This window comes from Dreissena polymorpha, chromosome 10 (genome assembly GCF_020536995.1).
Source record: "Dreissena polymorpha isolate Duluth1 chromosome 10, UMN_Dpol_1.0, whole genome shotgun sequence".
Taxonomy (NCBI): domain Eukaryota; kingdom Metazoa; phylum Mollusca; class Bivalvia; order Myida; family Dreissenidae; genus Dreissena; species Dreissena polymorpha.
Window position 1 is genome coordinate 47,574,067 of NC_068364.1, and position 17,882 is coordinate 47,591,948.

The 17,882-nt window shown below is 35.7% G+C and overlaps 2 protein-coding genes across 15 annotated transcripts in view; both read right to left on the bottom strand.

The window, feature by feature from the left end:
* Positions 1 to 1,248: 1,248 nt before the first annotated feature.
* On the bottom strand, positions 1,249 to 16,554 carry LOC127849335 (uncharacterized). Its single transcript, XM_052382065.1, has 7 exons — positions 16,370 to 16,554; positions 15,743 to 16,042; positions 14,167 to 14,273; positions 12,287 to 12,364; positions 11,529 to 11,639; positions 3,845 to 4,258; positions 1,249 to 3,344 (listed from the first exon to the last, which is right to left on the bottom strand). Exons 1-7 carry the CDS (start codon positions 16,388 to 16,390, stop codon positions 3,116 to 3,118), a joined length of 1,260 nt encoding a protein of 419 aa, XP_052238025.1. The 5' UTR covers positions 16,391 to 16,554; the 3' UTR covers positions 1,249 to 3,115.
* Positions 16,555 to 16,719: 165 nt separating this feature from the next.
* Positions 16,720 to 17,882, bottom strand: part of LOC127849330 (myosin-IIIb-like) — an 83,651-nt gene continuing 82,488 nt past the window's right edge. For 10 of the 14 annotated variants that reach the window (XM_052382055.1, XM_052382053.1, XM_052382054.1 and 7 more), the window contains 3 exons: positions 17,709 to 17,871; positions 17,451 to 17,531; positions 16,720 to 17,066 (listed from right to left, as the gene is read on the bottom strand). In XM_052382055.1, coding sequence (XP_052238015.1) covers positions 16,741 to 17,066; positions 17,451 to 17,531; positions 17,709 to 17,871 — 570 coding nt within the window. In that variant the 3' untranslated portion in view covers positions 16,720 to 16,740. The remainder of the gene's footprint in view (positions 17,067 to 17,450; positions 17,532 to 17,708; positions 17,872 to 17,882) is intronic. The other 4 variants (XM_052382050.1, XM_052382051.1, XM_052382049.1 and 1 more) reach the window with 1 other exon arrangement.

Genomic DNA, 17,882 nt, shown 5'->3' on the forward strand with positions numbered 1-17,882 from the left:
TAACATTTTTACATTCAAGGTCACAGTGACCTTGACCTTCAAATGAATGACCTTGAAATGACCAGTGGTTACTAACTAGTTATGGCCAACCTTCATGTCAAGTTTCAAGACTCTAGGTCCAAGCATACCAAAGTTATAACAACTTTAACATTTTTTATATTGAAGGTCACAGTGACCTTGACCTTCAAATGAATGACCTTGAAATGACCAGTGGTCATCTGTTAATCCTGGCCAACCTTCATGTCAAGTTTGAAGACTCTAGGTCCAAGCATACCAAAGTTATACCATGAAATAAGAACTTTAACATTTTCGAGCACGCCGCCACCCCGCCCGCCCGCCCGCCCGCCCGACAACATCAATCTATAAGCCGAGATTTTTTCGAAAAAAATCCGGCTAAAAAGGTAATTTATCATGTTAAACGTAAATATTAAGACTATAGAGTTGTGTGTATTGAGCGGATATATTGGTCACGATATATTGGTCACAAATACGTTTCTGCCGTGTATATGCATTACCTTATATGTAACACAAGTGTGACTGCATACTGTTCAACAATTAATATACTGTATTTCTCACACCAGCATAAATAACAGATAAATAACAGTTAAATAACATCAATACGAAATATGACAAAGTTAATGGTATTACTTGGCAAAGCTTGCAAATGCTAAATGATATACATACAATAGTAAACATAAGTAAATATGTATTGCTTTGAATGTTCTTTGTTATATGGCAAATACTTTGGCATTCCAAGATTATGTTCTGAATATATGTTTTTTCAGAGATCAACATCACAGATAACACGAGACAGATATGTTTGGTGCAAAAACGTAAAGCGTGTCGTAATTCATTTAACAGACAAAATATATACATGATCGAAAATGGGAATCGCGTTGACACACATTACAAACTAAAATGTATATTATGTTCCTTAATAATCATGATATGCATTAGGTGTGTGTAAAGCAATACAACATCAGTGTTTTCGCTTGCAGACAATTTTTACACTGTAAAAAAAAAAACAAGGTACTTATACAAGAGGGCACTATTGCTTGAAAGTAAAGGTACATCATTTATAAAAAAATATTATAAAAAATGATAATTAGTTAATACTTTAAAAAATACTATGTAAAAGTATGTCATGTTTGTACAACGATATTGTATCATAATATTGTATCCCACACGAAAAACATAGTCAAACGAGCAAGTACAATAACATATGTACTAGATTAATTCAAAACTATATAAAGAGACATTTTATTATCACAAAATTCATAGTAAACGTAAAAGAAAATTGAACTGATTTATACTGGTACATTTAAATAATAAAGTGATTGTCAATAAACTGGTCCCTTTTAAAGGAAACATTTTATCCCATTTCGTATTTAAAACAAAACAACATTGTATGTATTTACTTACAGAACTGTATACTTGTAATAGCTTCAAATAAATAAATAACAAGGTAAACGATACAACAAAATATATCTGCCTATAGGTTCGAACCAGGGACCTCTAAAAGCAAACGCGTACTCGCTCACAGTTCACCAATCAGGATGTTATTGTGATTCGTACTTTAAACGCTATGTCGGTTATATACCATTTCGCTAAATTATCAGTGCGAAGCGTTAAAAACGCTTTATGATTTTTATAATTTTGAATGCTGACAATCAATAATTGGGCATATATACACATTTGTCTAAGTAGGGGTGTTAGTTTGCTTCTTTGAATATTTTGCATGCATTTTTGGGGAATCTTTGACAGTTTTTTTACAGTGTCATTTTACCAAACTGTTTGCAGACCCCTTTAAAGAAATCAACAGTGCGATAATAAATAGATATGCATATTTCAAGGAGGAAACTGTGTAAAATATTGCATATTTCAACATCATACCGTTATAAATAATGTTCATATTGCTTTTTCTAATAACAAATTTACAACAAGAGCACCGCATAACGGGTGCCAACGCTCGGCTGCGAAAGCTTGTAAGATTTTTTTTTAGGTCACGGTGACCTTGACCTTTGACCTAGTGACCCAAAATTGGGTGTGGCGTTTAGAACTCATCAAGGTGCATCTATTTATGAAGTTTCAAAGTTGTAGGTGGAAGCACTTTGATTTTAGAGCCAATGTTAAGGTTTTAGCACGACTGCGGACGACAAGCTTGATATGACAATACCTCGGGTTTTCTCCGAAAACAGCCAAGCCAAAAATGGGTGTGGCGTGTAGAAAGGTGAATTTACATATGAAGTTTCAAAGTTGTAGGTGGAAGCACTTTGATTTTAGAGCGCATGTAAAGGTTTATATTAGAGGTCACAGCGACCTTGACCTTTGACCTAGTGACCCAAAAATGGGTGTGGCGTGTAGAACTCATCAAGGTGCATGTACATATAAAGTTTCAAAGTTGTAGGTGGAAGCACTTTGATTTTAAAGCGAATGTAAAGGTTTATGTTAAAGTTTTACATTAGAGGTCACAGTGACCAGAGTGACCTTGACCTTTGACCTAGTGACCCAAAAATGTGGCGTGTAGAACTCATCAAGGTGCATCTACATATGAAGTTTCAAAGTTGTAGGTGGAAGCACTTTGATTTTAAAGCCTATGTTTAAGTTTTATATTAGAGGTCACAGTGACCTTGACCTTTGACCTAGTGAACCAAAAATGGGTGTGGCATGTAGGTGGAAGCACTTTGATTTTAGAGCCAATGTTAAGGTTTTAGCACGACGCCTACGGCGGACGGCGGACGGGGGACGTCGGACGGTGGACGTCGGACGGCGAGCTGGCTATGACAATACCTCGGGTTTTCTCCGAAAACAGCCGAGCTAATAAATGTTGATCATATAACAAGACACAACAACAAGAAAATCAAGAACATACATACAAAACACAACAGAATTGCAAATCATGTTAAAGCATAGCAATCTAAAAATTTCATCGCTTTTGTCGGAAATGGAAAAGGAACGGCTAATATTTAATAAGTATATTTAAATAAAAACTACTCATATTGTTTATATCAAGATATAGTCCTTCCATTGATCAAGAATGTAACACAAGTGTTTGATCTAATACAGGTGAAATGTTTAATAGGTCATTTCAAATCAACAAATACCAACAACGCAATTAGTTATTACTTGCTGCGATCAATTCCAGTCTCCCAGTTTTTCGCAATAGTTTTCTAAAGTCATACACAGGTTTCTCTCCGGTGCTTTCCGTATGTCTTAATGATTCGAGGTCGATATCAGTGCGTTTCAAAATACCTCGGTAATTCACAACATCCCGAGCATATCCGTTGGTAAAAGGCGGAGTTGATGGCTCTGACGCGTCATCAGCACCAATTATGGTTGGTTCACTGAAAAACGACGGGTTCGTTTGATTAGTATGGACGAAATTGTGTAAGGCCGCTACAAGAATAAAAATTTTATTGTTGATACTGCAATTATTGTTTTTATTTATAACATGACACAAACTTGATGCGAAACATTAAAACTTGTTCACAGGATGTCCAGTAGACAAATAATTGTTAATGTATATCGATTTATATCATTTCCAATAGCAATACACTAGCCACTACATAGGTACATAAATCTAAATCGATTAAACAAAACAATCGATTACAATCCTTACAGAGATAAACGTCAGTAAACAGCTAAAGTCCATCAAACAACAGCCTCTGCATGTATGGCTTCTACATTCTATTTTAGTGAGTGTCGAGACTTGATAGGCAACACACAAATGTTATCAACGGTAAAAAGGTAGAAGGTAAGAACTAGCAGAAAAAAGCATAAAAACTAAGATAGAGGAAACAATGAAATGAAAAGAGTTCTATACGGCTGTGCAAGTTGCCTGTACCTTGTGGAAAAATTGACTCTCAGTGCTGGTCGAACGGAAAAGGTTTTTTGCGATGGAGGAAAGTCACTCTTATTATCGTTATTTACATTGATTATTGTTTTTCGAGGTCTTAATGATGGTGAATCGTACTGGCTAGCATTGCCATACGATTCCTTTTGAACGGTGTCTTCATTGGTGACCTCAACGTCAAGGTCATCTTCGTTATCAGGAACTTGGACCCATGATTTAAAATGTCCTGCATGAAATATATGCTGTAGCAGAGTCCATTTTCCTTTCGCACTTTGTCTATACTGTTCTTGGAGAGTTCGCACTAGGTCATCTTTAGTAGATTCCTGAAAGAATTCCTCTCGGTCCGTTGTGAAGTCATCGTCGATCGAGTGTTGATCATTCGGAAGTGGATCGTGAACATTTAAGCTGAAAAACAACATCCCACGCATGATTTTATGCGATACCCAATCCTTAAAATAGACACAGTTGACTTCAGATCGAAGATTCACCAAGATGTGGTGTCTATTTGTTTAAGATGAGCTGATGCGTATATACTATAAAGGATTGCGTATATGCATTCCGTAGAGCGACAAATCTGTTTGTTTTAACTTACACGAATGTCCGATCTGACTTTATTTTCAAACTAGAACGTGTCATGTTTAATTCGAAAAATATTTATGAAAATGATTGGCTGGAATGCTCCGGTTTTTAATGATGATCTTAACAATTGCAATACATAATAAAGTGTGAGCTTGCGTATGTTTCTTATTACTGAAACAATACATTGCGTTTCACTGTATTCCTAAACCAGTATATACATTATTTTACGTAGGTCAAGTTGTTAATCGTCAATCAAAATACGAGAAATGTTTACTTTTACTTTAGTCCCCCAAGGGCAAATAAAAAAAGAATGTGATTAACATGCAGCAAACGACACGAACCATATATGATCCCCCTCCACATAAAGACATGCACAGGCAAGGACTATAAAAGCAAAGATTTACACGAATCGCAGACATATAAAAACAACTAAACTACAATTGCTTTCCGGAACAGTGTCTTATAACTATGTGCATAGGGAACACAACACACCTCCCGCCGCAACAGCAATCCGTGTGCAAATATAGTTCAAGCCTTCTAACTACAATACACTACAGCAGGGTATCGAACATAGTAAAATATAAACCAAATATAAACATGATTATGATACGGAGTGCACATAAACGTATCCAGAATCAGACTCAACGTATCCATTCTTTTATATTACAAATAGACGTAGCAAAGAGTTAGTTGCACATTACATCTGAACGAAGCACCGCAATATTTGTGTTACATAACAAGAATGCCAAAGAGCGAACAAATATTTAAAAACAGAAAACGGAAGATCATTAATACACTTCACAATAATCAGACGATTAATGCATGTCACGAAGTATCGAACAACGAATATTACGAAAAGAGGCTGCGAAGACAAACCCAAACATATTATTATGTACATAGGTAAATGGGTTCTTTACCAAGCAGTTCAAGAATAGGGGGTTATTGTGAGAAAACATGCATTCAAAGCAAGCTTATGACTGATGCGACATGCTGTGTTCACCATCACTGCAACTGTTATTTTCAAGCAGACAACGTGCACCAAATACTAACTTAACGTAGTCCGTTCCTTCGGTCTGCGGTGTTTTAATATCATCATCATGATTCCGTGATTTTGAGGATCCATCTGTATTGCAATCTCCCTTTGCTTCCGCGCCAGTATGGAAATGCCCTTGTACTTCTCGGCAAATCAACCTCAACTCGTGTTTAGTAATATCATGACTACCTGCGACTTGGAAGGAAGATAAAGATATTTTGGATACTGGTCTTGGCGTTACCATGCAGGGCGACACCGACTCCAAGAAATCTGGATATGAGCTGTTAATAGCGTCGTCCAAAATGTTCATAGCAACATCATCACTTGTTGCTGATGTTTGGACAACGGAGTCAACATCTTCGCATTCTACTGGATCTCTTACAAAGCGATCAATACTAATGTTCTGCCACAAGGCATTTGACACTGGATTATTTAATCCATCACGCTCCCAAAAGGGATTTCTAGAGAGCATAGAAGCGTAAGCACCCATGTAAGCATTGCCATTCTTGGGTTCGCGAACGCTCGTTGTCATGCTTTCGTGGTGATTGTAAGGATAGCTTGATAAACTGTCAATGTTATTCGAAATATGCAATACACGTGGATCTACTGGCAAAAGCGTATTAGTGTAGGAGTGATCGTCCAGCATTCTGTCAAAAGCGAAACCAATTAACATGGAAATCAAAAGGCAATTCCTACACAGGCAACAGTAACTAATATAAAAATGTTTGTTTCTAAATATTCAAAGGCAAAATAAACTCATACATCAATACTTTTGCAAGTTCTACGTTCTCTATTATTTCTGACATTTGCTAACGGTAGAGTGAACGCTGATGTTAAAACTTAAGTGGTCTCCGAATTACAATAGAAAACAACAATCACACGCAACTAAGTTATTTATTAAATAAAATCTTGGTTGATTTTAACTGTTTTTTATATTTAGTTTTACAACAGATATCATGCTTTCAATTCGAATACTTTGCCTTCGATATGTTGCTAAGAATACAATACACATTTCTACCATGCATGATCTATAGCAAGCAGTATAAATGAAAATATGTTACACTACTTAACTTAACAAGAGGCCCATGAGGGCCTGAATCGCTCTACTTGCTGGAATCAATAGGGCTCAAGCTCTTGATTGTATGAACAATTTGAGTAAGTTTTAAATAAACAGACCCAAAATGTAAAATTTATCGCATAAACAAGAAGAAACATAAAATTTAAACTTCAAATGGCTTCTTTTCAACAATAAGTTGGACAAATTTTCTTCACTCTCAATGGGGTTTTGGCCCTTGATGATATAAAACATCCGTTGAAGTTTCATAAGGATAGAACTTTATATGTAAACAAACAAGAAATGAAACACTATGTCCCCTTCTGCGCCGCTTTGATTTTTTTTGTTACCTTTTACCTTGACCCTTGACCTTTCACCACTCAAAATGTGCAGCTCCATGAGATACACATGCATGCCAAATATGAATTTGCTATCTTCAATATTGCAAAAGTTATGGCAAAATGTTAAAGATTCTCATTTTTTTCTCAAATTCAAGGGGAGATAATTCTGGACTTATAACTCTGATATTGCTCATTTTCAATAGGGTTTGACTCATCATTCAGATAAAGATGTTTCAGAAATGTGTTTGTCGGAAACACTATGTCCCCTTCAGCGCCGCTTTGAATTTTTTTTTAACCTTGACCTTGAAGGATGACCTTGACCTTTCACCACTCAAAATGTGCAGCTCCATAAGATACACATGCATGACATATATGAAGTTGCTATCTTCAATATTGCAAAAGTTATGGCAAAATGTTAAGGATTTTCATTTTTTCTCAAATTCAAGGGGAGATAATTCTGGATTTATAACTCCTATATTGCTAATGTTCAATAGGCTTTGACTCATCATTCAGATAAAGACACTGTGCAAGTTGGGAAATGATTGGATGAAAACTGTGGACTTTATTGCGTAAACAAGCCTTATTTCACAATTTTCTCAAATTCAAGGGGAGACAATTCTGGACTTTTTACTCTGATGTAACCCATTTTCAATAGGGTTCGAATCCTCATTAATATAAAGACACTGAACAAGGTTGAAAAGAATCGGATGAAAACTGTGGACTTTTTCTCGTAAACAAGAAAAAGTCTAACGCACGCACTCACGCACGCACGGACGACAGAAACCACGCCATGACATAAGCTCTTCAGGCCTTCGGCCAGTAGAGCTAAAAAGGACTTGCTAAAATCTACACTATTTTTAGTGTGATTTATTTCAATGTTAAATGTTATAGTAGTGTATAGCTTTCTGTTATTTTTTGTTATCCTGATGAAGGCGTAAGCCGAAACGTTGATAAAAAGGGAAGAAAAATATGTGTTTTTGTTGGATTTATGATACCATACAGTATTGTATAGCAAAATCTGTACAAAGCATAGATATTTTACTTCTCGTATGGAACGTGTGATAAAACATTGCACAATTGATGACGTTTATTTTGCATAGCTAATACTGCATTAGGGTTAAAAGTAAATCATGGTGATGTTAAATATATACGTTACCTTTACAAAGTACATAGAAGCATAAATCGAATCAGAAATATACTTGTCCGTGAATGAATAAATGTCAAGTATAGTTTCAAAGTAGTATTTTCTCTTCTACAATTTACTTTGCTTTCTTTTGAACATAAAAGGGTAATCAAATATACCAGTTATAATTTAAAAAGAAAATTCCTCGTTTTGACAACATAAAGGACATCGATGTGATTAGGCTATTAACAAATCTTTACAAATGATGTAATAATAAATCAAAAGAAACAGTTATTGGGCCATAGTAACAAGGAGTTAATTCAGGATAGTAATAAGTGATGAGATCAAAGTAAGTATGAGTTAATTCAGGATAGTAATCAGTGATGGGACAATAGTTAGTATGAGTAAATTCAGGATAGTTATCAGTGATGGGACAATAGTCAGTATGAGTTAATTCAGGATAGTAATCAGTGATGGGACAATAGTTAGTATGAGTTAATCCAGGATAGTCATCAGTGATGGGACAATAGTCAGTATGAGTTAATTCAGGATAGTAATCAGTGATGGGACAATAGTTAGTATGAGTTAATCCAGGATAGTCATCAGTGATGGGACAATAGTCAGTATGAGTTAATTCAGGATAGTTATCAGTGATGGGACTATAGTCAGTTTGAGTTAATTCTGGATAGTAATCAGCGATGAGACAATAGTCAGTTTGAGTTAATTATGGATAGTAATCAGTCATGAGACCATATTCAGTATGAATTAATTCATGATAGTAATAAGTGATGGAACAATATTCAGCATGAGTTAATACAGGATAGTAATCAGTGATGAGACCATATTCAGTATGAGTTAATGCAGGATAGTAATCAGTGATGAGACCTTAGTCAGTATGCGTTTATCCAGGATAGTAATCAGTTATGAGACCATAGTCAGTATGAGTTAATTCAGGATAGTCATCATTGATGGAACCATAGTCAGTATGAGTTAATTCAGGATAGTAATCAGTGATGGAACCATATTCAGCATGAGTTAATTCAGGATAGTTATCAGTGATGAGTTAATTCAGGATAGTAATTAGTGATGAGTTGATTCAGGATAGTAATCAGTGATGAGACCATTGTCAGTATGAGTTAATTCAGGATAGCAATCAGTAATGAGACCATAGTCAGTATGAGTTAATTCAGGATAGTAATCAGTGATGGAACCATATTCAGCATGAGTTAATTCAGGATAGTTATCAGTGATGATTTAATTCAGAAAAGTAATTAGTGATGAGTTGATTCAGGATAGTAATCAGTGATGGGACCATAGTCAGCATGTGTTAATTCAGGATAGCATTCAGTGATGAGACAAAAGTCAGTATGACTTAATTCAGGATAGTAATTAGTGATGAGTTGATTCAGGATAGTAATCAGTGATGGGACAATAGTCAGTATGAGTTAATTCAGGATAGTATTCAGTGATGAGACAATACTCAGTATGAGTTAATTCCGGATAGTAATCAGTGGTGGGACCATAGTCAGAATGAGTTAATTCAGGATAGTAATCAGTGGTGGGACCATAGTCTGAATGAGTTAATTCCGGATAGTAATCAGTGGTGGGCCATAGTCAGAATGAGTTAATCCAGGATAGTAATCAGTGATGGTACAATATTCAGTAGTAGTTAGTTCAGGATAGTTATCAATGATGGGACCATAGTAAGTATGATTTAACCCAGGATAGTAATCAATGATGGGACCATAGTAAGTATGAGTTAATTTGGGATAGTAATCAGTGATGGGACCATAGTCAGTATGAGTTAATCCAGGATAGTCATCAGTGATGGGACCATAGTCAGTATGAGTTAATCCAGGATAGTCATCAGTGATGGGACCATAGTCAGTATGAGTTAATCCAGGATAGTCATCAGTGATGGGACCATAGTCAGTATGAGTTAATCCAGGATAGTCATCAGTGATGGGACCATAGTAAGTATGAGCTAATCCAGGATAGTAATCAGTGATGGGAAGGTGTTAAAGGGGTAACGTTATCAATGTTAAAACGGTCAAGGGTGACTGTCAGGAAAAGGTTTTTGTTTTTAGCAGGAAAAACTAGTTTGTAAATGAACATCCTTACTATAGGCGCTTCTCAGTTGGTGAATATTCCTTATTTCTCCTGTCTGAATAAAAATTAGCTATTTTGAAACAAAGCATATGCAGGCAAGAATGTAAACTTTCTTCAAATTTGCTTTAATATCAGCAAACAGCGTTTTGCATAAACAAACTGTAAATGAGTACAAACTATATGTAACATGATAAACATGCATAAGTCTAAAATTTTAATTGTTGAAAATAATGATATTGCATTAACTTTAATAAAACAAGAGATGTGCTTGTCAGAAACACAATACCCTTTTTTTTACCTTTGACATTGAAGGATGACCTTGACCTAGACCTTTCACCACTCACAATGTGCAGCTCCATGATATGCACATGCATGCCAAATATTAAGTTGATATCTTCAATATTGCAAAGGTTATGGGCTATGTTAAAGTTTTTGGACGGACAGACTAACGGACTGATGGAAAGTTCAAATGCTATATGCAACCCTACCGGGGGCATAAAAACATCAGTTATGTATACAACATTTGCACAATGCGTATTATTTATCTTTTTTTATATTACCATCGCACTATTGTTTTAATTTGACCTTATATAAGAAGCATCGTCTATTTTTAGATAATAAACAGTAACTTGGGTAATTAAAACATGTTGATTCCACACAGTTAAAACTTCCAAAAATAAAAAACAACAATGTGTAAAGAACTTTTTTGTGAACACTCATTAACAGATGATTAAACTTCAATAATTTACTGGATTGATTTCAAATGATGACAGTGTTTTATAGGTAAAACCATCGAGTTAGGCTTGAACTCAAGATACCATGTTTTTAATAGAAATAAAGTTAATATGACCAACATAATAGTGAATGATTTTTACCTATCCGAAGGGTAATGGAACATCAAAATAATTTAACTACTACAATTAGATTAAAAGACCCATATTTAGGCCGCATTTCCACTTATGTTTTTATCAACAATAAAACACTTTATAATGTTAAGACAAAATATATAAAATCCAAAAATATAAAAAAACTTTTTTTTTCCATACACCCCTGCGGTACTTTATGAACATTTCATTCACAGCGACGTTACTACTTCAAACGATTTTACTTGGGGGATAATACTTGGTTGAAAATAATTATTTTGTGTATTATAAGTTACACTGTCAGTAACTTATGGTGTCGCCATCGTATAGTATGATGATACTGAAAGGTGTATATCCCATACATCATCAGTAACTAACAGTGTCACTAGTAAAACACGTCAAACATGCCCCTCAAATGTATTGTCCCGACACCTTGAAATAACGGATCGAAAGGCCGGCAAACTCGATTCTAAATACCCAAAACAAGATTGCAAGGCTAGATAAAGCAAGAACGTGTAGCACTTACTAGCAAACTCTTACAATCGGAACGCGAATTAAATGTAAGGTTAATACCTTGGTGTAGAGAGGATTCTGTCTTTTGCATGTCTTAAAGGCATGTCCCAATCTTCAATATGTTTACTAGACATCGTAGCAGCAGTTTCACCCAGCATCAGTGCATCTTCTCTGTAACAGATGAAACATCAAAGGATTATAAACATGTGCTGAAAGTCGCCCACATTTAGTTAACGAACTTGAAACATGGATCCATTACTCCTAAAATGAGTGAATGAGTAAATGTCTGCTTAATATCTGTGTCAGTCCAACGGCGGACACGTGACAACATTAACTTTAAGATGTAATACTTTAGTAACAAAATATGTGAAGAAATAACAACGGCTAAAAATTCATTGGCTGAATGGCTGAATAAACAAACACAAAACAAAACATGTTCATATAAATAACCACGGCGCAATATCTGAATCTCACAATAAATCACGAACATAAAGATAATTTTTCTACAGTTGAACAATGAAGCCAATAAACGAACATAAACCAAAATAATATAATAGTGCCTAAAAATTAGGATAGGCGAAGCTAGTATCGGCAATACGCATAACTGAGCAATAAACAAGGTTATACAAATGCAAGCAATGATTGCTCATCAACAGTTTTGAGCGACCCATTGAATTGAGTCGCCCTTACATTCCAACCCATGGCCAAATCTATCCCATTTTATACCAAGTTGTAGATCAAAACCATAGTGGAACTGAGAAACATTTGTTAAATAAACATGTATAATTTCCTAAAACAAAAGACAATGTAGACGTTACTTTTCCTCCTTCGCAGCAGATTTCTTCGCTATGTTGCTGTAGTACGTCTCGACCTCTACTGACATCACTCTCTTCACTCTGATTTGACAAAAAACAGAATTAACACATTTTAGCATTTACTAAACATCTTAAAAGCGCCAAATGCAAAGTGTTATTTTTTCATATTTTACCTACCGAGACCTGTTGCACAATCTTTGTCAACGAGATCGTCAACTTCAAACATAAGCTGTGATTATTCGAGTATTCTTACTTTTATCGATAAAGACAAAATCAATTAAAAATCAACACAATTTTGTGTTCAAATATCGAAGCTAAAAAAATCGTAAATAAAAAAGGAATCAGAAACGCAAGCTTTTGGATTGTTTGCAGCAATTTTAGCCCCAAACGAATTGGAACTATTTATTCCATATCGTGTTCCCGTGAAAGAAATTAAACATGGCCATCTGTAGACTAGTACAAAAAGACACACGAGAAACAAATACCAAACAAGAGCACCGCATAACGGGTGCCACGCTCGGCTGCGAAAGCATGTCAGAATATTTTTTTTTAGAGGTCACAGTGACCTTGACCGTTGACCTAGTGACCCGACAAGAGATGTGTTCGTCAGAAACACAATGCCCCCTACTTTTTTAAAATAAAATTTCTATTTATCATTTGGCAGGTATAGAAATCATCTCCCTTTAAAGCTTATTACTTCCCTTGGATTTGGTCCAATCCAACCGGGGGAGGGGGGGGGGGGGAAATGACCAAGCCAGACATCACTGACAACCAAGGCCTGTGGTTTATCAAAGAGATCATAGCCAGAGTTCATCATGTATCTAAGGACATAAGTCCACAGGAATGTAATGAACAGTACTATTAACAACTAAGTACATGAAAGAAATGATAATTATAGCATTTAAAAAAAAACTTTGACAAATCAATCATTTGAGTTATAAATAATCAAAATAATAAATCTGTACAGTAACTGTGAAAAGAACTTCAATTCTTGGTAAGTAAATATATAATATGAGATTTATAATTATATAAATTACTTCCCTTAAAAATAATTGTCTCTAACAAATCTCTATTTTTAGTAGCAAATAATTAAAAGCCACTACCGTGACTGTAGATTCACCACTCAAAATGTGCAGCCCCATGAGATACACATGCATACCAAATATATAAAGTGGCCATGTTCAATATTGAATAGTTATCTCCCTTTAAAGCTTATTACTTCCCTTAAATGTGTATTTTTTACCGTAGACCTTAAAGGATGACCTTGACGTTGACCTTTTACCACAATGTGTTTGTCAGAAACACAATGCCGCCTACTGCGTCGCTTTGATTTATTTAACAAAAATATATACGTGGGCAGGTCAGATAACTATATCCATTTAAAGCTTATTACTTCCCTCGACTTTGTTTTTTTGTTTGTGCAGCTCCATGAGATACACATGCATGCCAAAAATCAAGTTGCTATCTTTAATATTCAAAAAGTTATGGCCAATGTTTTAGCACAACGCCAACGGCGGGCGGCGGACGGCGGACGACGAGCTGGCTATGACAATAGCTCGGGTTTTTTCCGAAAACAGCCGAGCTAAAAATCAATATTGCAAGAGTGGTATTATGTTTGTACAGATATTCCATATTGTATTTTTGTAAGGAACATTTGTAAGACTGTTTATTTTACTTTCTAAATGTTAAACAATATAGTTTCTTTATACGTTAACATATACATGTGCATTTGTACATGAATCCTGTTATTTTCAAAATCAATGATAAGACCATTATTGAATAGATAATTCTTATCCATTCAAATGTATCAACGACACTTATGTTTCAGACATAAAATACTTTCTTATTTGATGAGTGTCATTAGTTGAATAGCAAAACGTTACTTTTTCTTTGAGTTCACTGTTGCTATGTCATCAGTTGCAACCTCAGCTAGTTGGTCGTCATGATTATTTTCCGGTTTGTGCAAATTGTCATTTTCATCTTTGGTGTTCTAAAAACAGATACGGATTTTCATTAAACCATTTGCAATAACAAAAAAGGGACAAAATTGTCACAAAACCAGGTTTTCATTTTGAAAAAAAAATCTGATAAAGGGAGAAAACTCAAACTGAACTTTTGAAATGAACAAACAAAATTAACCCCCTTTGTAAGTTTGTTTTAAAAAAAAAATCTATTTTTAGTCGTGGCGACCTTGACATTGGAGATATTGACGTGATTCTTTCGTGCGACACACCGTCCCATGATGGTGAACAAATGTGCCAAATGATTTTAAAATCTCACAATGAATGACATAGTTATGGCCAGGACAAGCTCATTTATGGCCATTTTTGACCTTTGAACTCAAAGTGTGACCTTGACCTTGGAGATATCGACGTAATTATTTCGCGCAACACACCGTCCAATGATGGTGAACAAATGTGCCAAATGATTTTAAAATCTGACAATGAACGACATAGTTATGGCCCGGACAAGCTTGTTCCGTCCGCCCGCCAGCCCCCCCACATTCCCCAATCTAATAACCAGTTTTTTCCTTCGGAAAACCTGGTTAAAAACGTCAAAAGCTATGCCTATTTTATTCCAAAAATTGTGCCTTTATTGTATGCGAGGTTAAAGTAAAGAATGGCCAAAACATGAAGTAACAAGATGTGTTTGAGAAACACAATGTCCCCCTATATGATGTTTGACCTTGTAGGATGACCTTGACCTTGTGAAGGATGACCTTGACCTTTCACCACTCAAAATGTGCAGCTCCATGAGATACACATGCATGCCAAATATCAAGTTGCTATCTTCAATATTGCAAAAGTATTCATAAAATAAGCAATTTGGGCCACATATATTTGACCTCTGACCTTGAAAGATGACCTTGACCTGTCACCACTCAAAATATGCAGCTCCATGAGATGCACATGCATGCCAAATATCAAGTTGCTATCTTCAATATTGCAAAAGTATTTATAAAATAAGCGATTTGGGCCACATATATTTGACCTCTGACCTTGAAGGATGACCTTGGCCTTTCACCACTCAAAACGTGCAGCTCCATGAGATACACATGCATGCCAAATATCAAGTTGCTATCTTCAATATTGCAAAAGTATTCATAAAATGAGCGATTTTGGCCACATATATTTGACCTCTGACCTTGAAGGATGACCTTGACCTTGACCTTTCACCACTCAAAATGTGCAGCTTTATGAGATACACATGCATGCCAAATATGAAGTTGCTATCTTCAATATAGCAAAAGTTATTGCAAAATGTTAAAGTTGGCGCAAACAGACCAACAGACAGACAGACCAACAGACAGACCAACAGACAGGGCAAAAACAATATGTCCCCCACTGCTATAGTGGGGCACATAAAAACAACATAATTGTTCTATTATAAAGCTCAAAACTGATGTGCTGTACACACAAACTGTTAGACCTTGTATATTGAACAAAAGAATGAACGCACCAGCTGAGAATAATAGCTCATTTCCGTTTCAGAAAGCAGCGATTTCTTCTGTTTCATCTTTTGCATGTGTTCCAATCGTTCTTCGCTAACATCCGGTTTAGCTGCGGCCAAAAGCTGCTGCTTAGCGACAGTTGCCAGGGTCCTTTTGGACTGACCGTTTGTTTTGGAGGCGACGGTAGCGGAACTTGGTTCCGATTGTGGTGCTGTTGCCATTTTCTGAGATTCTGGCAGTGGAACGGGTTTGGCAGAGAAATTATTTTTATCTAAAATTTGCTTTAGCTCACCAATATATGCTTCCACCTGGAAAAAAATGTCATATATCATGAATTGTATTGATATTTGGAAAAGCATTTTCTGACTACAAATTTTAAGTGTAGACAGGAGGTTAAGGTGTTCCATGCAATAGCCGGAATTCACATGAAATTTCAGAACCTCGTACCCGCAGAAAGCACACAATGCTTATTTGGATATATTTCAGGGTCATCACCTGCCCCCCACATGTAACGAAACATAAAAGAGCTATCATGCTTATTGAACCTTGAATGCGTGTGCGCTCTGATATTATGGTACCTCAAACATTACGAATGTGACGTCTATCCTTGTCATAAACTAATAAAAAATATTGACCTGTTGCCCAAAGTAAATCATTTGCAGTTCTTTCTTTTCCTTGTATTTGCGCAACTGGTGATAGACTTTCTGACATCGCCACTTCCTATATGTACTCTGAATAACCAACGCAGCATCTACGTCACTTCTGTGTTCTTTCCGGCTTGCATCGGGTTTTTCAATCTTCACGTTCGCCTTGTGAGCACGAAAAACTTTCGAAGAAAAATAATTTAGAAAATGTTCACTATTATCAATTAATTCCAAACATTTAAAATGTATTCAATCCACATATTTTTCAATATTCATACGCTTATCTCATACATAAAAAGAATTTAAACAGAAAACGTTTACACACGAAATAAGTCTTCCACTATATTCTAAAAATAGTATTCTTAAAATTCCTTACCTTTCTGTATTTTCAAAACACTCTCCAACTCCTTTCGTTTTTCAATTTCTGCTGCTTTCGCTTTTACCAACTCGTCTTGTTTGGTTTGCTCTTTCTCGGCTAGCAGACGTTGTTCCCGCTGTTTCTCAGCTTGCAGACGTTCTTCTCGTTCTTTCTCGGCTAACAGACGTTGTTCATCACGTATCTGCTTTTTCACAGCAACCAATTTTCTTGCCCGATACCCTCTGTACCGAGACTGAATTGCCACTGCTGCCTTCCGTTTTTTGGCTAATTTTGGTAAAATTCGTTTCCTTGTCGCATGCCCTCGGAAAACTGATTAAGTGAGTGTTATATACGTAAAGAATTATAATGATTTTATATCAAAAACGTTGCGGATAGAAACAATACTATACATCTTACTGGATTGTTAATATTGGTACATGATAGTTTTAATGTATCCTTTAAAATAAATATTGAGCACAAGTATATCGTTCGCTACGCAGTCTGATCTATCTGATTTAATTTGACAAAAATATGATGGGATTATCAACAAACGCAACAAATTAATTGAAACTGAAACATGGTTTCTTATTCATAACATAACAACATTTGATAACAGACAATGTCATCGTTCATATTCCTCGATGATTTGTTTAAATATTACACACGCACAAACTACAAGACTGGCCCAGCAGAACAATGGGTAGATGTCTATACCTTTTTGAATGACAATGGCAGCATCTTTCCTCGCAAGGAATACATTTCTGTAATGCTTTCTGACCTTCCAACCACGTGTGTCTGAAATCATGGACAAACAACGTTATCATCATGGAAGCAGAACAATCGATTTCTACTTTTGTTATCGACATTGAGCTGAGGGATAAAAGAAATATTTTTATCTTAACGGTATTCCGATATTGTCCGTTTCAGGTCAATTTAGTTTAACGTTGGCGATTTGTAAATACATTATCTCACACTTCTGTAACACAATTGCAGTCTTTTCAAGCTGCCATTTCCAATTGTAGTATCTATTCCTGGCCAGGTGCATTCGGATCACAGACTGTATCAACACGATTTTGTGATGAACATCCTCGTACCGTCGAGCCAGCATTTCAACGTGGTAAAATTTCAGGAACACCTGTAAGAACA